At 55.8% G+C, this 19,323-nt stretch overlaps 1 protein-coding gene across 1 annotated transcript in view; it reads left to right on the plus strand.

Annotated features, from left to right (window-relative positions):
• Positions 1-19,323, plus strand: part of LOC121269334 (large neutral amino acids transporter small subunit 3-like) — a 147,651-nt gene that overhangs the window by 16,515 nt on the left and 111,813 nt on the right. The window contains exons 3-5 of the mRNA XM_041173885.1: positions 6,594-6,795; positions 8,812-8,867; positions 9,298-9,374. Coding sequence (XP_041029819.1) covers positions 6,594-6,795; positions 8,812-8,867; positions 9,298-9,374 — 335 coding nt within the window. The remainder of the gene's footprint in view (positions 1-6,593; positions 6,796-8,811; positions 8,868-9,297; positions 9,375-19,323) is intronic.

Below are 19,323 nucleotides of genomic sequence, written 5' to 3' on the forward strand. Positions count from 1 at the left end.
GGAAGGGGTCATCAACAGTGCTATCAAGCGGCACTTGCTTAGCAATAACCTGCTCACTGACGCCCAGTTTGGGTTCCGCCACGGCCCCACAGCTCCTGACCTCATTACAGCCTTAGTCAGAATACCTAACTGCCCCCTTGAGAAGGTGGTGGGTGGGTGAGCCGCCTTCTTGAGTCGCTGCAGTCCCCGTGTGGTGTAGGTACACCCATGGTGCTGTTAGGGAGGGAGTTCCAGGATTTTGTCCGTGTGGTGTAGGTACACCCACAGTGCTGTTAGGGAGGGATTTCCAGGATTTTGTCCGTGCGGTGTAGGTACACCCACAGTGCTGTTAGGGAGGGATTTCCAGGATTTTGTCCGTGTGGTGTAGGTACACCCACAGTGCTGTTAGGGAGGGATTTCCAGGATTTTGTCCGTGCGGTGTAGGTACACCCACAGTGCTGTTAGGGAGGGAGCTCCAGGATTTTGTCCGTGTGGTGTAGGTACACCCACGGCGCTGTTAGGGAGGGAGCTCCAGGATTTTTGACCCCAGCGACAGTGAAGGGACGGCCGGTATATTCTCAAGTCGGGATGGTGAGCGGCTCGGAGGGGAACTTCCAGGCGGTGGGTGTTCCCCGCGTGTCCCCGGCCCTTGTCCTTCTGGATGGGGGCGGTGGTTTAGTAAGTGTTGCCTGATCGCTCTGACAGCAACACTTTTCCCACCCCTGTGTTTTCCAGCTGCCTATCTATGCCAGCGTGTTCCAGAGCCCCACCAGCCTGAATCCCACTTATCAATTCTACTCTGATAACGGCGTCTCTGAAATTCCACAGTACTGGGCTTGTGAGAAATCATCAGGAAGATTCTGGCAGGTCGATCCCAGTGGAACATTCCGGGAGCCGCTTTTGAGCTGAACGCAGCCGGTTTGATGCTCCTTCGGGGTGGGAGGCATCATTCAGGCCCTGCAGGGGCTGGGGTCTGCCTTTCTTTCGGATAGACCCTGTCCCCACGCGACTGGTCAGCCCAAGGGGGTGTCGTGGATTCTCCACGATTGCTTACCCGGCTGTGCGATGGTCCTCTCTGGCATCTGCACCGCCCGCGCCCCTCTTTGCAACCTCCACCCATCGCTCGCGTCCCATCCGAGAACATCTTCCCCACGGTTCCTGTTGCGCTACAGCCGACGGGTTAAGGGCTGAGTTATTCAAATCCCGGAGGGAAACTTGAAATGACCATTTTTTTTTTGCAATTTGTCTGTTTGGAGATGCGGCCTCCGAATTCAGTAGTAATAAGACCACTGAGCCTCAAGAGGTTTTTTTTTATAACACTAAATTAAACGTTTATTAATACAAAGATTTTAAACACATACATACGTCTGCAGAATTACTAAAATACTAACTGTGAAAAAAAAACCCTAATTAATCTGAAACAAAAACACAAATACCTGGAAAAACTCAGCAGGTCTGACATCATCTGCGGAGAGGGACACAGTTAACGTTTCGAGTCCATATGACTCTTCAACAGAACTAAGGAAAAATAGAAAAGAGGCAAACTATAAGCTGGTTTAAGTGGGGTGGTGGGACAGGTAGAGCTGGATAGAGGGTCAGTGATAGGTGGAGATAACCAAAAGATGTCATAGACAAAAGGACAAAGAGGTGTTGAAGGTGGTGATATTATCTAAAGGATGTGCTAATGGTGACATTAAGGGTAGAAAGCAGGGCGAGCAAGGTACAGATAACTCTAGTGGGGGTGGGGGGTGGGGGGAAGGGATCGAAATAGACTAAAAGATAGAGATAAACAATGGATGGAAATACATTTTAAATTAATGGAAATAGGTGGGAAAAGAAAACTATGTATAAATCTCAGTTAGACCCCAGTTAAGGTAACAGTAAAATCTCATAGATTTAAACAGGCCCCTAGCAAAACACATCCTGGACCGTAACATGCAAAATGAGTTTCTTTCAGCTCTGGGTCCTTGCAGACAGCAGCTCGAGGGTTAACGGGGCTAGAGGCTTCTCACGCTCATTGGATCTTAAAAATGCAATCCCCTTTCTCCTTTATACCTATCTTTCTCTTGAATGTAAGTTTTCCATTGTACCACCAGGCTTTTCACTGTACCTCTTCTAACCATAACATCCTCTCATCCCACCAATTTTATTAGTGAGCTGAGTAAAGTAAACACATTGCTTGGCGTCTTCTAGCTAGGTGTAAGATTTCACCTGCAATGTCTTGAATGGTTTCTTTTTTTTTTACTAATGCAAATTTACACTTTACCTTCCACCCTCCTTACGTTTACCTAATTAGCATCTCAAAACTACTGTACATCAGAGCACGCAGACTGGCTGGCTTTAATCCAATTAAGACACACACACACACACACACACACAGACCCCACTAGAACTCTATTTTAAAAAAGTAATTTCCAATAACATTATAGACGTTAATATCTCTTCATGACAATTCCATTTACGTGCCAAAGCTGGTTGACCCCGATCGGCGATGTCCGAATAATCCCCTTTTGTCCTGTCTCGCTGCGCTTTGGGAGGTCCAGTGACTCTGTTAAGCATCCCTCGGGTGTCCTGGGGCTCGTTCGCCTCTGGCTCTTCGGTTGTCTCTTCAACTGCAGAGGCCGGATCCGCAAAAAAATAAAAAAGATGCCTTCCCCACTCCCCGCCGTGTTGCCTGGGTTCAGCCCTTCCACTGTGCTGATGCCCGCGTGGTCGCCGCCTGAACCGGTCCGACTCCCAGCAAACGCATCGTGCGCCTTGCTCTCCAGCTTCGCTGCGAAATGAGTGCCACAGAAGAGAAATGTGTTGCTGGGGCTTTTCGCCCTGCCGGGACAAATGCAGCAATGCCAGATTTTGGGCCATCACTGTGATGTTTACAGTGGGGGAAAGGGTTGCTGCTTGGCTGGCAATTCTGGTTGGTCATGGCATTGCCCCGGAGAAAGCAATGGAGGGGGTGTTGGGGGTTGGGGGCGGTGGTAACCATAGATCCGCAAGCTCCCGGGTAACTGGGGACAAAAAAGTGTCGCAAGGCTTGAACACGTTTCTTTTGTTTGCGGAGCACGGGTCCTTGTGGTTGAACGCATGTCCCTTCTAGCACGTGTAAATGAACCGCCTTACGAGCTTGACTGATTACCTTCAGTTGGGGTCGTTAGCACTCAGGATTGTTCAGAAAGTGCTGTCCGATTGAAGAATCACACCCAACAGCAGATGTTTTGTGTTGGGCTTTGCAAGCGCGATTGAGTATGGTCTGTGCCCTGCCTGTTGCTGACGTGCTCTTCGATTCAGAACTGTTGTGGCACAGAAAGAGGCCACTCGGCCCATCGCGTCGGCACCGGCTCTCCGACTGAGCGTTTTGACTCGGTGCCGTTGCCCTGCCTTTTCCCCGGTACCCCTGCGCGTCGTTTCTATTCAAATAATCGTCCGAGGCCCCCTTGAATGCCTTCACCCCACTTCTAGGCCCGGACCACGCGCCGTGTGAAAACGTTTCCTCTCACATTGCATTTGATTCTTTTGGAAAACCACTTTACACCCTGTGGCCCCTCTGGTTCTCGATTCTTTTATAAAGCTGGACAAGTTTCATGCCTATTCTACTCCGTCCAGGCCCTCCTCACTGGTTTGAACACCTCTACCAAATCTCCTCTCAGCCTTCTCCTCCCTCAGGAGAACAGGCCCGACCACCCCTCCAATCCATCTTCGTAACTGAAGTTTCTCATCCCTGGAACCATTGGTTCTGCACTCTCTCCAATGTGTTCGCATCCTTCCTTTGGCCCAGAACTGTGCACGATACTCCAGCTCAGGTCGAACGAGTGTCTAGTCTAAGCTTAGCCTCATCACCCTGCTCTTGTACCCTATGCCCCTATTAATAAAGCCCAGGATGCTGTCTGTTTTATTTAGCAGCTCTCCCCACCTGTCCTGCCCCCCTTCGATGATCGATGCAGACGTACACCCAGGGTCCCTCTGCTCCCGAACCCCCTTAAGAATCGTACCCCTTTAATTTAACGTTATCTCGCCACGTTCTTCCTACCAAAATGCATCACCCCACGCTTCCCCATGTCAAACCTCGCCTGCCCGCTCGCTCCACCCACTTGTCGATGTCCCTTTTTGATGCCTTAACACGGCCCTCCCTCGCAGTTGACCGTCGCTGGGATGTCCGGCCTGCGCCTACTGAGCCCTGAGCCCAGTACTGAAATTCAGGCGTGAGGCAGGCAAGAGTTTACCGGCCGGCGCCCCCCCCCCCGCCACCTTTCTCTCCTGCTGGGATTGCCCGAAATGTGGCCCTGTGTGTAGCTCCGATCCAGGGATACCCCAGTTGGATTTTGCCAATCTTTTGACGCCAATCTCTCCCTCCCTCCCTCTCTCTCTCTCTCTCTCTCTCAAAGTTCACGACCTTCCATGGATAGATTTCGGGAAAATGAGGCGGGCGTTCCAAGATAAAGGCAAAATCCTGCACAGCTGCTGGAAACCTGAAATGAAAAGTGCTGGAAAAACTCAGCATCTGTGGAGATAAAGGCAGAGTTAACATTTCGAGCCCAATTGGCAGAAGATGTCGTGGACAAAAGGGCAGAGGGGGGGTTGTTAATGGTGGTGGTCTGTGGAGATCCTGGACTTGGATGTCCCACCAAGATTGACCAGGGCTCCTAGATGTTCAGATCGATCATCTTCCTTGCGCGTTGAAGAGTCCTTGGAGGAATGGGAGATCCAAACCTTCATTACTTATCCAACTGATGAGCATCCAACTCAGGAGCCGCTTCTCCTCCTGAGTTTACTTCTGGTCAGAAGTGACAAAACAGAACCGGTCCTTCTGTTTGTTTCCCTTGGCTTCGGCATGATCAGTGTCCACACATATCTGAGTCTTTCTGTCACGTACGAGATGCTTCAGCCTCTGAGAATGTTGGGGGGGGTGGGCGAGCGCTCCGACAATTTACATCTGCTCTCAACCAGTATCCGTAGCAGTCACGAGGATTCGGTTTTCTGTCCAAATATTGTCTTTTCCCCCCTTACCTTACAAACCTCACATCTTTAGCCAACTATTCTCTCTGAGACCATCTACCATGCCAGGAAGCCAGCCGATGAAAGGTGGAACTTGGAGCCAATGTTTGCACACCTTCCTGTTTATTTACAGCACTACACGTTCCAAGCGTACACCTCCTAAACGAACAATCAACCATGCCTATTGGCAGCAGATCAAACGAATTCCCCCGGTTAGCGACTAAGATAAAAGCAAAAAAATCTGCGGGTGCCAGAAATCCAAAACAAAAATAAGAATACCTGGGAAAAAAACTCAGCAGGTCTGCGGAGAGGGACATAGTTAACATTTCGAGTTTAAATACAAAAGAAGCTTATATTCTAAATGATAAAGGATAGCAGAGCTCTGAGAGATGCAGAGGGATCTGGGTGTCCTAGTGCATGAATCACTAAAGGTTAGTGTGAAGTGTATTATCTAAATGGTGAGAGATTCCAGAGCTCTGAGAGACGCAGAGGGATCTGGGTGTCCTAGTGCATGAATCACTAAAGGTTAGTGTGAAGTGTGTTATCTAAATGGTGAGAGGTGACAGAGCTCTGAGATGCAGAGGGATCTGGGTGTCCTAGTGCATGAATCACTAAGGGTTAGTTACGCAGGTACAGCAGGTAATGAGGAAAGTTAGTAGAATCTTATCATTTATTGTGAGGGGGGAATTGAATATAAAAGTAGGGAGGTTATGCTCCAGTTGTACAGGGCACTGGTGAGACCACATCTGGAGTATTGTGTACAGCACTGGTCTCCTTATTTAAGGAAGGGTGTGAATGCATTGGAAGCAGTTCAGAGAAGGTTTACCAGACTAATCCCAGGAATGGGGTGGGTTGTCTCATGAGGAAAGGCTGGACAGGTTAGACTCGTATCCGCTGGAGTTTAGAAGAGTGAGAGGCGACTCGATTGAAACCTTTAAGATCCTGAGAGGGTCTTGGACAGGGGTGGATGTGAAGAGGGTGTTTCCTCTTGTGGGAGAATCTAGAACGAGGTGGGGGGGTCACTGTTTAAAAATAAGGGGTCGTCCATTTAAGACGGAGATGAGGAGAAATGTTTTCTCTCTGAGGAGGGGGGCGGGGTGGCGAGACTTCGGAAATCTCTCCCTCAACAGGAGGTGGTGGGAAGGGGGTTTGGTGGTGGGGAAATGAGATGGACAATCCACACACTACCCCCCACCAACCCCCCAACACCCCACCCCCCCCAACAGGGTCCTGAGGTCAACATTTTGCCCTCCCCTCGACATCGTCGAAAACAGATCGGGCGGGACCACATCCGTTCCTCGCGTCGTTGCCTCTCCCGTAGGATCCTGCTGTGCTCAGAATGGCAGCCGCGTTGCCCCTAACGCTCCGACCGCGCCGCGGCGGCTGTGAAGCGTGTGGGGCGCCGGTGGGAGGCTGCTACCTAAATGCACGCGTCTCTCTCTCTCTCTCTCTCCTTGCGGGAGGGTGAACTGGAGGCGAGCTGAAATGGGAGACATGTCCCCTCACCTCTGCTCACCAGCAGAGGTGGTGGGTGGGGGGATTGCATGGACCCGATGGGCCGAAGGGGGCCCTGTAATTTTTGTTTTGTCTATTTTCTGTGATTTGCCGTGGGCTTTCCCTGACAGAGGACGGGAACGGGACTGGGAAGTCCTCGAGCAGCCGGACACACAACGCCTCGAGGCACAAGACTTGGGAAAGCTGTGTGGACCAAGCAGAAATGCTGAATTTGGGTTTCACCATTGGATCGTTCCTGCTGAGCGCCACCACTCTACCCCTCGGAATCCTCATGGACAAGTATGGCCCTCGGATGCCGCGTCTCGTGGGCAGGTAAGGTCCCCCCCACCGCCCCCCACCCCCACAGTGGTTACCTGGTGCTCTTCGACCTTTCACCACCTGCCTTATTGTCTATCCGCCTCGCTCCTCCTCCACTCCACCCCCTCCCCAGCCAGACCCGGACAGCCCCTCCACCCCCCACCCCCACCCCACCCTCCCCCCCGCCCCCTTCCCACCACCCCTCCATCAACTCCTCCTCCGGCGGTGAGCCCCCTCCTCCAGCCTGTTACACCTGGTGTACTCTGTATGGTATTGGTCTCCCTACCCAAGGAAGGGTTTGCTCGCCCTGGAGGGAGTCAAACAAAGATTCACTCGTTCTGTCGAAGGGTCATGAGGACTCGAAACGTCAACTCTTTTCTTCTCCGCCGATGCTGCCAGACCTGCTGAGTTTTTCCAGGTAATTCTGTTTTTGTTAAAGATTCACTCGACTGGATCCTAGGGATTAGAGACTGTGCTATGAGCAGAGATTGAGTAGAATGGTCTGATGTTCCCTGGGGTTCAGATCAATGTTAGGCGAGTTCCTTGAAATGTCTAAAATTCATAATGGGATTGGATAGGGGAGATACTGAGAGGTTGTTACCCCTCCCTCCCCTGGCCAGAGAATCTAGAACGAGGTGAGGGTGGGGGTCAGAGTCCCAGGATAAGGGGGTCGGCCATTTTGGACGGAGACGAGGAGAAATTTCCTCACTCGGAGGCTTGTGAATCTCCGGAATTCTCTCTCCCCACCCCACCACCTCCTAGGGAGCTGTGGATGCTCTGTCATTGAATTATTCCGGACTGAGATGGAGGGATATTTTTTGGACACTGAGGGAATTGAGGGGGTCAGGGGAGTGGGTGGGAAAGTGGAGCTGAAAGTGGAAGATCCACTATGATAGTATTGAATGGCGGAGCAGGCTCAAGAGGGGCTGAATGGCCACCTCCTGCTTTTCTGAAGTTTAGAGTTTGAGTTGGAATGAATGTTCCTCACTGCTCTGTAAAGAAAATCACCAAAGAGGTGATGTTAAACGTGTATAAAACATAGGCCCAGCCTCAACTGGAGTACTGTGTCCAGTTCTGGGCTCCGCACTTTAGGAAGGATGTGAAGGCTTTAGAGAGAGAGAGAGAGTGGAAAAGATTCACGAGAATGGTTCCTGGGATGAGGAATTTCAGTGATGTGGAGAGATTGGAGAAGCCGGGACTGTTCTCCTTGGAGAAGAGAAGGTTGAGAGGAGATTTGATCGAGGTGTTCAAAATCATGAGGGGTCTGGACCGAGTCGATCGGGAGGAACTGTTCCCATTGGCGGAAGGATTGGGAACCAGAGGGACTCAGATTGAAGGTGACTGGTGAAAGGAGCAATGGAGACATGAGGAGAAACCTTTTCACACAGCGAGTGGTTAGGATCTGGAACGCACTGTCTGAGAGTGTGGTGGAGACAGGGTCAATCGAGTGGTTAGGAACTGGAACACACTGTCTGAGTGTGTGGTGGAGACAGGGTCAATCGAGTGGTTAGGATCTGGAACGCAATGTCTGAGAGTGTGGGGGAGACAGGGTCAATCGAGTGGTTAGGAACTGGAACACACTGTCTGAGTGTGTGGTGGAGACAGGGTCAATCGAGTGGTTAGGATCTGGAACGCACTGTCTGAGAGTGTGGGGGAGACAGGGTCAATCGAGTGGTTAGGGTCTGGAAAGCACTGTTTGAGAGTGTGGGGGAGACAGGGTCACTCGAGGCTTTGGGGAAGGAATTGGATCGTTATCTGAAAAGGAAGAATGTGCAGGGTTACGGGGAGAAGGCGGGGGGGCTTTGGGACTAGGTTATTGTCCTGGCAGAGAGAGCCAGCCCTGACAGGATGGGTCGAATGGCCTCCTGTGCTGTCACCATTGGCTGACTGTGTGATCGGAGAACGTGAAAAGAGGGCTTGGAATTGTGGGGGAGAATGCTCGTGGCCCATTAAGGATGGCTTTTCTGGATGACTGCTCACTGTCACTGACTGTCAATCTCTCTCTCTCCCTCTCGCCCTCTTGCTTTGTAGTGCCAGTTTTGCCCTATCCTGCGCCATGATTGCCACAGCAGCCTACAACCCACCATGTAAGTACCTGTTTTCAAACCTGCGACTCCTGGTGGGGTGGGTGGTTGACCTTTTACCCTTGGATGACCCAGGGACACCCTGTCAGGGTAATGTAGAGGGAGCTCTACACTGTATCTAACCCGTGCTGTACCTGCCCTGGGAGTGCTCGATGCTGACACTAGGTATAAAGTGGGAGGGACACACTGTCAGGGTAATGTAGAGGGAGCTCTACACTGTATCTAACCCGTGCTGTACCTGCCCTGGGAGAGCTCAATGCTGACACTGGGTATAAAGTGGGGGGAGACACACTGTCAGGGTAATGTAGAGGGCGCTCTACACTGTATCTAACCCGTGCTGTACCTGCCCTGGGAGCGCTCGATGCTGACACTGGGTATAAAGTGGGGGAGGGACACACTGTCAGGGGAATCTCATTATGTGTCTTCCTTACAGCTCTCTCTGCACTGATATTTCTCGCCCTGTCTCTCAATGGATTTGGAGGGATCTGTTTGACTTTCTCCTCTCTCACGGTGAGTCTCGCTCAGTTGCTGCTGCTTTCACTCTGGCTCTGACACCCTGCTGTGCTCTCACCCTCAATCGACTTTGAATAAATTTTATTGCATCAGCGCCTGGATCATGAGCTTGGCAAGGAGCTGGAGAGCAAATAAGGTTTCTTTACAATTCATTCACGGTGTGTTGGCTTCGCTGGCTGGGCCCAGCATTTATTGCCCATCCCTAATTGCCCCCTTGAGAAAGTGGTGGTGGGTGAGCCGCCTTCTTGAGCTGCTGCAGTCCCCGTGTGGTGTAGGTAAACCCACGGCGCTGTTAGGGAGTGAGTTCCAGGATTTTGTCCATGTGATGTAGGTACACCCACAGTGCTGTTAGGGAGTGACTTCCAGGATTTTGTCCGTGTGGTGTAGGTACACCCACAGCGCTGTTAGGGAGGGAGTTCCAGGATTTTGTCCGTGTGGTGTAGGTACACCCACAGCGCTGTTAGGGAGGGAGTTCCAGGATTTTGTCCGTGTGGTGTAGGTAAACCCACAGCGCTGTTAGGGAGGGAGTTCCAGGATTTTGTCCCGTGTGGTGTAGGTACACCCACAGCGCTGTTAGGGAGGGAGTTCCAGGATTTTGTCCCGTGTGGTGTAGGTAAACCCACAGCGCTGTTAGGGAGGGAGTTCCAGGATTTTGTCCCGTGTGGTGTAGGTACACCCACAGCGCTGTTAGGGAGGGAGTTCCAGGATTTTGTCCCGTGTGGTGTAGGTACACCCACAGCGCTGTTAGGGAGGGAGTTCCAGGATTTTGTCCCGTGTGGTGTAGGTACACCCACAGCGCAGTTAGGGAGGGAGTTCCAGGATTTTGTCCGTGTGGTGTAGGTACATCCACAGCGCTGTTAGGGAGGGAGTTCCAGGATTTTGTCCCGTGTGGTGTAGGTACACCCACAGCGCAGTTAGGGAGGGAGTTCCAGGATTTTGTCCCGTGTGGTGTAGGTACACCCACAGCGCAGTTAGGGAGGGAGTTCCAGGATTTTGTCCCGTGTGGTGTAGGTACACCCACAGCGCAGTTAGGGAGGGAGTTCCAGGATTTTGTCCGTGTGGTGTAGGTACATCCACAGTGCTGTTAGGGAGGGAGTTCCAGGATTTTGTCCCGTGTGGTGTAGGTACACCCACAGCGCAGTTAGGGAGGGAGTTCCAGGATTTTGTCCCGTGTGGTGTAGGTACACCCACAGCGCAGTTAGGGAGGGAGTTCCAGGATTTTGTCCCGTGTGGTGTAGGTACACCCACAGCGCTGTTAGGGAGGGAGTTCCAGGATTTTGTCCCGTGTGGTGTAGGTACACCCACAGCGCAGTTAGGGAGGGAGTTCCAGGATTTTGTCCGTGTGGTGTAGGTACATCCACAGTGCTGTTAGGGAGGGAGTTCCAGGATTTTGACCCAGCGACAGTGAAGGAACGGCCGATATATTTCCAAGTCAGGATGGTGAGTGACTCGGAGGGGAACTTCCAGCTGGTGGGTGTTCCCCATGTTTCTGCTGACCTTGTCCTTCTAGATGGTAGCGGTCGTGAGTTTGGGATGGTCAGTGTGAACTGGACCAGGCTAGTCCAGTTTTAATTATATTAGGTGCCTTTTGTCAGACAGCACAGGCAGCGACGATGCTTGATGTACTGTCAGTGTTGTGCCTTTTTGCACTCTGATTCACAGCAAGGAGTGAATCTCCTTAACTCATGACGTGGTACAGCACAGAACAAGGCTATTCAACTGGTCAAGCTTCTTTCGGAGATCTGTCCTAGGAGCTGTCCTCCCCCTCCCCCACTCCTCATTCTCTGCAGCCCTGTGACTGCCTTCAATCTGCCACTGTCCACTTTCCAATCCTCCTGCCACTGGGAAGAGTTTCTCCTCGTTTACTATATCCTGAACACTTTCTCCTGCTCTCACCCTCTCTCACCCTCTCCCTCTCTCTCCCTCTCTCTCCCTCCCTCTCCCTCTCTCTCCCTCTCTCTCTCTCTCGCTCACTGTCTCTGTCTCTCTCTTTCTCTTGCTGTCTCTGTCTCGCTCTTTCTCTCACTGTCTCTATCTCTCTCTCTCTCTCGCTGTCTCTGTGTGTCTTTCTCTCTCTCTTTTGCTGTCTCTGTCTCTCTCTCTCTCTCTCTCTCTCTCGCTGTCTCTATCTCTCTCTCTCTCTTTCTCTCACTGTCTCTGTCTGTCTCTCTCTCTCACTGTCTCTGTCTCTCTCTCTCTTTCTCTTGCTGTCTCTGTCTCTATCTCTCTCTTTCTCTCGCTGTCTCTATCTCTCTTTCTCTCGCTGTCTCTGTCTCTCTCTCTTTCTCTCGCTGTGTCTGTCTCTCTTTCTCTCGCTGTCTGTCTCTCTCTCTCCCTTTCTCTCGCTGTCTTTGTCTCTATCTCTCTCTCTTTCTCTCGCTGTCTCTATCTCTCTCTCCCTTTCTCTTGCTGTCTCTATTTCTCTCCCCCTTTCTCTCTCTCTTCCTTTCTCTGTCTCTCTCTCTCCCACCTTTCTCTCACTGTCTCTCTCTCCCTTTCTCTCACTGTCTCTCTCTCTCCCTTTCTCTCACAGTCTCTCTCTCTCCCTTTCTCTGTCTCTCTCTCTCCCCCCTTTCTCTCACTGTCTCTCTCTCTCTTTCTCTTGCTGTCTCTCTCTCCCTTTCTATCGCCGTCTCTCTCTCCCTTTCTCTTGCTGTCTCTCTCTCCCTTTCTCTCACTGTCTCTTTCTCCCTTTCTCTTGCTGTCTCTCTCCCTTTCTCTTGCTGTCTCTCTCTCCCTTTCTCTCGCTGTGTCTCTCTCCCTTTCTCTTGCTGTCTCTCTCTCCCTTTCTCTCACTGTCTCTTTCTCCCTTTCTCTTGCTGTCTCTCTCTCTCCCTTTCTCTTGCTGACTCTCTCTCCCTTTCTCTCGCTGTCTCTCTCTCCCTTTCTCTCGCTGTCTCTCCCTTTCTCTTGCTGTCTCTCTCTCTCCCTTTCTCTTGCTGACTCTCTCTCCCTTTCTCTCGCTGTCTCTCTCTCCCTTTCTCTCGCTGTCTCTCTCTCCCTTTCTCTTGCTGTCTCTCTCTCTCCCTTTCGCTCACTGTCTCTTTCTCCCTTTCTCTCACTGTCTCTCTCCCTTTCTCTCACTGTCTCTCTCTCCCTTTCTCTTGCTGTCTCTCTCTCCCTTTCTCTCACTGTCTCTCTCTCTCCCTTTCTCTTGCTGTCTCTCTCTCCCTTTCTCTCGCTGTCTCTCTCTCCCTTTCTCTTGCTGTCTCTCTCTCCCTTTCTCTCACTGTCTCTTTCTCCCTTTCTCTCACTGTCTCTCTCTCTCCCTTTCTCTTGCTGTCTCTCCCTCCCTTTCTCTCACTGTCTCTTTCTCCCTTTCTCTCACTGTCTCTCTCTCTCCCTTTCTCTCGCTGTCTCTCTCTCCCTTTCTCTCGCTGTCTCTCTCTCCCTTTCTCTCGCTGTCTCTCTCTCCCTTTCTCTTGCTGACTCTCTCTCCCTTTCTCTCACTGTCCTCTTTCTCCCTTTCACTCACTGTCTCTCTCTCTCTTTCTTTCTCTTGCTGTCTCTATCTCTCTCCCTCTCCCTCTCTCTCACTGCCTCTCTCACCAGGTGTGATTTAATACTGTGAAATATCTCCACTTTGACAATGACCCTGGCGATTCTGTGCCCGTTGCTGCAGGAACGTCCTTTATATTCTGAACCCTCCGAATGACAAGTCAAGCTATTCCTGGCTCCCTCTCTCTCTCTCTCTCTCTCTCTCTCTCTCTGTCTCTGTCTCTCTCTCTGTGTGACCAGTGGGACAGGGGGAGTGACCGGACATGGGATCCCACATGCCCACACACGCCCCTGCTCCGGCCCACTCCCCTCAGCCTCTCCCTGACAAGGACTGCTGGAGGGCTGGCACATGGAAATCGGGCACCTGCTGCCACTCATTGACTGCCAGATGAGGGAAATAGTTGCTTCTGATGGACGCTGTGTGTGTGTGTGTGTGTGTGTGTGTGTGTGTGTGTGTACAACCCTGGGGTGGGGGGGGAGGTGGGGGGGTTGGGGGTGGGGACAGAAAGTTCCCCACCGCCTAACCCCCGACCCCCGACAACTCCCCGCTGCCCATTGTTCAGTGGGGAAGGTGGATGGTGGGCAGACGGAGGGGGACATGGGGGGAGTAGGGGGACGGAGGCTGGAAGATGGTGGGAGTGGGGTGCACAGGGAGGGGGTAGGGTGGCAAGGGTAAGAGAGAAGGAGAAGCCAGTTCAACACGGTGTCGGGTATGAGGATACTGCTTCGGAAGGAGTTGCAGATGGTCACAAGCTCGGCGCCTGTCTGGCCGAGTGCCCAGTTCCAGTTGGCAGGGTGCCTGGCATTCTGGCCAGCACTGGTTGCCTCTGCCTGACTCCGTGTCACTGTCACGCCGTGTGTGTGTGCCAGCTGCTCTCTCTCTCTCTCTCTCCCTCCCCGTGCCCTCCCGCTCTCTCTCCCTGTCCCCCCTCCCCCCGCTCTCTCTCACTGTCCCCCCTCCCCCCGCTCTCTCTCCCTGTCCCCCCTCCCCCCGCTCTCTCTCCCTGTCCCCCCTCCCCCCGCTCTCTCTCCCTGTCCCCCCTCCCCCCGCTCTCTCTCACTGTCCCCCCTCCCCCCGCTCTCTCTCCCTGTCCCCCCTCCCCCCGCTCTCTCTCCCTGTCCCCCCTCCCCCCGCTCTCTCTCCCTGTCCCCCCTCCCCCCGCTCTCTCTCCCTGTCCCCCCCCCCCCCGCTCTCTCTCCCTGTCCCCCCTCCCCCCGCTCTCTCTCCCTGTCCCCCCCCGCTCTCTCTCCCTGTCCCCCCCTCCCCCCGCTCTCTCTCCCTGTCCCCCCCTCCCCCCGCTCTCTCTCCCTGTCCCCCCCTCCCCCCGCTCTCTCTCCCTGTCCCCCCTCCCCCCGCTCTCTCTCACTGTCCCCCTCCCCCCGCTCTCTCTCACTGTCCCCCCCCGCTCTCTCTCCCTGTCCCCCCTCCCCCCGCTCTCTCTCACTGTCCCCCCCCGCTCTCTCACTGTCCCCCCTCCCCCCGCTCTCTCTCCCTGTCCCCCCTCCCCCCGCTCTCTCTCCCTGTCCCCCCTCCCCCCGCTCTCTCTCCCTGTCCCCCCTCCCCCCGCTCTCTCTCCCTGTCCCCCCTCCCCCCGCTCTCTCTCCCTGTCCCCCCTCCCCCCGCTCTCTCTCCCTGTCCCCCCTCCCCCCGCTCTCTCTCACTGTCCCCCCTCCCCCCGCTCTCTCTCCCTGTCCCCCCTCCCCCCGCTCTCTCTCCCTGTCCCCCCTCCCCCCGCTCTCTCTCCCTGTCCCCCCTCCCCCCGCTCTCTCTCCCTGTCCCCCCTCCCCCCGCTCTCTCTCCCTGTCCCCCCTCCCCCCGCTCTCTCTCACTGTCCCCCTCCCCCCGCTCTCTCTCACTGTCCCCCCCCGCTCTCTCTCCCTGTCCCCCCTCCCCCCGCTCTCCTCTCTCTCCCCCCTCCCCCCGCTCTCCTCTCACTGTCCCCCTCCCCCCGCTCTCTCTCACTGTCCCCCCCCGCTCTCTCTCCCTGTGCCCCCCCCGCTCTCTCTCACTCTCCCCCCTCCCCCCTGCTCTCTCTCCCTGTCCCCCCTCCCCCCGCTCTCTCTCCCTGTCCCCCCTCCCCCCGCTCTCTCTCCCTGTCCCCCCTCCCCCCGCTCTCTCTCACTGTCCCCCCTCCCCCCGCTCTCTCTCCCTGTGCCCCCCCCGCTCTCTCTCACTCTCCCCCCTCCCCCCTGCTCTCTCTCCCTGTCCCCCCCCCGCTCTCTCTCCCTGTCCCTCTCTCTCTCTCTGTGCCCCTCTCTCTCTCTCTCTGGGTCCCCCCCTCTTTTTCTGTGCCCCACTCTCTCTCGGTGCCCCCCTCTCTCTCTTTCTCTGTGCCCCCCCCCTCTCTCTCTCTGTGACCCCCCCTCTCTCTATCTCGCTCTCTCTGTGCCCCCCTCTCTCTGTGTCTCTCTTTCTCTCTCTCTCTCTCTCTCTCTCTCTGTTTCTCTCTCTGCCTCTCTCTCTCTGTGCCCCCTCGCTCTCTCTCTCTGTGCCCCCTCTCTCTCTCTCCCTGTGCCCCCTTTCTCTCTCCGCCCCCTCTCTCTCTCTGTGCACCCCCTCTCTCTCTCCCTGTCCTCCCCCCGCTCTCTCTCCCCCGTGCTCTCCCGCTCTCTCTCACTTTCCCCCCCTGCTCTCTCTCCCTGTCCCCCCCCTCTCTCTCTCTCCCTGTGCCCCCCCCGCTCTCTCTCCCTGTCCCCCCCTGCTCTCTCTCACTGTCCCCCCTCCCCCGCTCTGTCTCCCTGGGCCCCCTGCTCTCTCTCCCTGGGCCCCCCGCTCTCTCTCCCTGTGCCCCCTTGCTCTCTCTCCCTGTGCCCCCTTGCTCGCTCTCCCTGTGCCCCCCGCTCTCTCTCCCTGTGCCACCCCCGCTCTCTCTCGCTGTGCCCCCCTGCTCTCTCTCCCTGTACCCCCCTCTCTCTCCCTGTACCCCCCGCTCTCTCTCCCTGTGCCCCACCGCTCTCTCTCCCTGGGCCCCGCCGCTCTCTGTCCCTGGGCCCACCCACACTCTCTCCCTGTGCCCCCCTCTCTCTCCCATTCTTTCGCCCCCTCTCTCTCTCTGTGCCCCCTCTCTCTCTCTCCCTGTGCCCCCCGCTCTCTCTCCCTGTGCCACCCCCGCTCTCTCTCGCTGTGCCCCCCTGCTCTCTCTCCCTGTACCCCCCTCTCTCTCCCTGTACCCCCCGCTCTCTCTCCCTGTGCCCCACCGCTCTCTCTCCCTGGGCCCCGCCGCTCTCTGTCCCTGGGCCCACCCACACTCTCTCCCTGTGCCCCCCTCTCTCTCCCATTCTTTCGCCCCCTCTCTCTCTCTGTGCCCCCTCTCTCTCTCTCTCTGTGCCCCCCCCTCTCTCTCTCTCTGTGCCCCCTCTCTCTCTCTCTCTCTCTATGCCCCCTCTCTCTCTCTCTCTGTGCACCCCTCTCTCTCTCTGTGCCCTCTCTCTCTCTCTCTCTGTGCCCCCCTCTCTCTCTCTGTGCCCCCCTCTCTCTCTTTCTCTGTGCCCCCTCTCTCTTGACCCCCCTCTCTCTCCGCCTCGCCATCTCTCTGTGCCCCCCCTCTCTCTCTGTGCCCCCTCTCTCTCTCTCTCTGTGACACCCCATCTCTCTCTCTCTCTCTCTGTGCCCCCCTCTCTCTCTTTCTCTGTGCCCCTCTCTCTCTCTGACCCCCCTCTCTCTCCGCCTCGCCATCTCTCTGTGCCCCCCTCTCTCTCTCTCTGTGCCCCCTCTCTCTCTCTCTGTGCCCCCTCTCTCTCTCTCTGTGCCCCTCTCTCTCTATGCCCCCTCATCTCTCTCTCTCTGTGCCCCCCTCTCTCTCTCTCTGTGACCCTTGCTCGCTCTCCCTGTGCCCCCCGCTCTCTCTCCCTGTGCCACCCCCGCTCTCTCTCGCTGTGCCCCCCTGCTCTCTCTCCCTGTACCCCCCTCTCTCTCCCTGTACCCCCCGCTCTCTCTCCTTGTGCCCCACCGCTCTCTCTCCCTGGGCCCCGCCGCTCTCTCTCCCTGGGCCCACCCACACTCTCTCCCTGTGCCCCCCTCTCTCTCCCATTCTGTCGCCCCCTCTCTCTCTCTGTGCCCCCTCATCTCTCTCTCTCTGTGCCCCCCTCTCTCTCTCTCTGTGCCCCCCTCTCTTCTCTGCCCCCTCTCTCTCTCTCTCTGTGCCCCCCTCTCTCTCTCCCTGTGCCCTCTCTCTCCCTGTGACCCTCTCTCCCTGTGCCCCCTCTCTCTCTCTCCCTGTGCCCCCCCTCTCTCTCTCTGCCCCCTCTCTCTCTCTCTGTGTCCCACTCTCTCTCGGTGCCCCCCTCTCTCTCTTTCTCTGTGCCCCCTCCCTCTCTCACTGTGACCCCCCTCTCTCTCTCTTGCTCTCTCTGTGCCCCCCTCTCTCTGTATCTCTTTCTCTCTCTCTCTCTTTCCCTCTCGCTCTCTGTCTCTCTCTCTGCCTGTCTCTCTCTCTGTGCCCCCACTCTCACTCTCTGTCACCCGTCTCTCTCTCCCTGTGCCCCCTCTCTCCCTGTGCCCCCTCTCTCTCTCTCCCTGTGCCCCTTCTCTCTCTCTCCCTGTGTCCCCTCTCTCTCTCTGCCCCCTCTCTCTCTCTGTGCCCCACTCTCTCTCGGTGCCCCCCTCTCTCTCTTTCTCTGTGCCCCCTCTCTCTCTCTCACTGTGACCCCTCTCTCTCTCTCACTCTCTCTGTGCCCCCCTCTCTCTGTGTCTCTTTCTCTTGCTCTCTCTTTCTCTCTCGCTCTGTCTCTCTCTGTCTCTCTCTCTGCCTCTCTCTCTCTCTGTGCCCCCCTCTCTCTCTCTCTGTGCCCACCCTCTCTCTTTCTCTGTGCCCCCTCTCTCTCTCTCTCCGTGAACCCCCTCTCTCTCTCTCTCTGTCCCCGTACCCCCTCTCTCTCTCTCTGACCCCTCTCTCTCTCTCTGTGCCCCCTCTCTCTCTCTGTGCCCCGTCTCTCTCTCTGTGCCCCTCTTTCTCTCTCTCTGTGCCCCCTCTCTCTCTCTCTCTGTGCCCCCGTCTCTCTCTCTCTGTGCCCGCCTCCCTCTCTCTCTGAGCCCCTCTCTCTCTGTGCCCCCCTCTCTCTCTCTCTGTGCCCGCCTCTCTCTCTCTCTGTGCCCCCTCTCTCTCTCTCTCTGTGCCCCCGTCTCTCTCTCTCTGTGCCTCCCTCTCTCTCTCTCTGTGCCCCTCTCTCTCTGTGCCCCCCTCTCTCTCTCTCTCTGTACCCCCCTCTCTCTCTCTATGCACCCCTCTCACTCTCACTCTGTACCCCCCTTTCTCTCACTGTGCCCCCCTTTCTCTCTCTCTCTGTGCCCCCCTTTCTCTCTGTGCCCCCTCTCTCTCTCTCGGTGCCCCCGCTCTCTCTCTCTCTCTCTGTGCCCCTCTCTCTCTCTCTGTGCCCTTCTCTCTGTGCCCCCCTTCTCTCTCTGCCCCCTCTCTCTCTCTCTGTGCCCCCCCCTCTCTCTGTCCTCTCTCTCTCTCTCTCTCTCTGTGCTGCCCTCTTTCTATCTCTCTGTGCCCCCTCTCTCTCACTATGTGTGCCCTCCTCTCTCTCTCTCTCTGTGCCCCCATCTCTCTCTCTCTCTGTGCCCCCCTCTCTCTCTCTGTGCCCCCTTCTCTCTCTCTCTCTGTGCCCACCTCTCTCTCTCTCTCTCTCTCTCTCGGTGCACCCCTCTCTCTCTCTCTCTGCCCCCCTCTCTCTCTCTCTCTGTGCCCCACTCTCTCTCTCTGCCCCCCTGTGCCCCCCCTCTCTCTCTCTCTGTGCCCCCTCTCTTTTTCTCTCTGTGCCACTCTCTCTGTGCCCTCCGCTCTCTCTCTCTCGCTCTGTGCCCCCCTCTCTCTCTTTCTCTGTGCCCCCTCTCTTTTTCTCTCTGTGCCACTCTCTCTCTCTCTCTGTGCCCCCCGCTCTCTCTCTCTGTGCCCCTCTCTCTCTCTGTGCCCCCTCTCCCTCTCTCTGACACCTCTCTCTCTCTCTGTGCCCCCCTCTTTCTCTCTCTCTGTGCCCCCCTCTTTCTCTCTCTCTGTGCCCCCTCTCCCTCTCTCTGACACCTCTCTCTCTCTCTGTGCCCCCCTCTTTCTCTCTCTCTGTGCCCCCCTCTTTCTCTCTCTCTGTGCCCCCTCTCCCTCTCTCTGACACCTCTCTCTCTCTCTGTGCCCCCCTCTCTCTCTCTCTCTGCCCCCCCTCTCTCTCTCTCTCTGTGCCCCCCTCTTTCTCTCTCTCTGTGCCCCCTCTTTCTCTCTCTCTCTGTGCCCCCCTCTGTCTCTCTGTGCCCCCCTCTCTCTCCCTGTGCCCCCTCTCTCTCTCTGTCCCTGTGCCCCCTCTCTCTCTTTCTCTGTGACCCCCCTCTCTCTCTCTCTCTGTTCCCCCCCTCTCTCTCTCTCTCTCTCTCTGTGCCCCCCTCTCTCTCTCTCTCTCTCTGTGCCCCCCCTTCTCTCTCTCTCTCTCTGTGCCCCCGTCTCTCTCTCTATCTGTG

Source organism: Carcharodon carcharias, chromosome 24, assembly GCF_017639515.1.
Source record: "Carcharodon carcharias isolate sCarCar2 chromosome 24, sCarCar2.pri, whole genome shotgun sequence".
NCBI lineage: Eukaryota > Metazoa > Chordata > Chondrichthyes > Lamniformes > Lamnidae > Carcharodon > Carcharodon carcharias.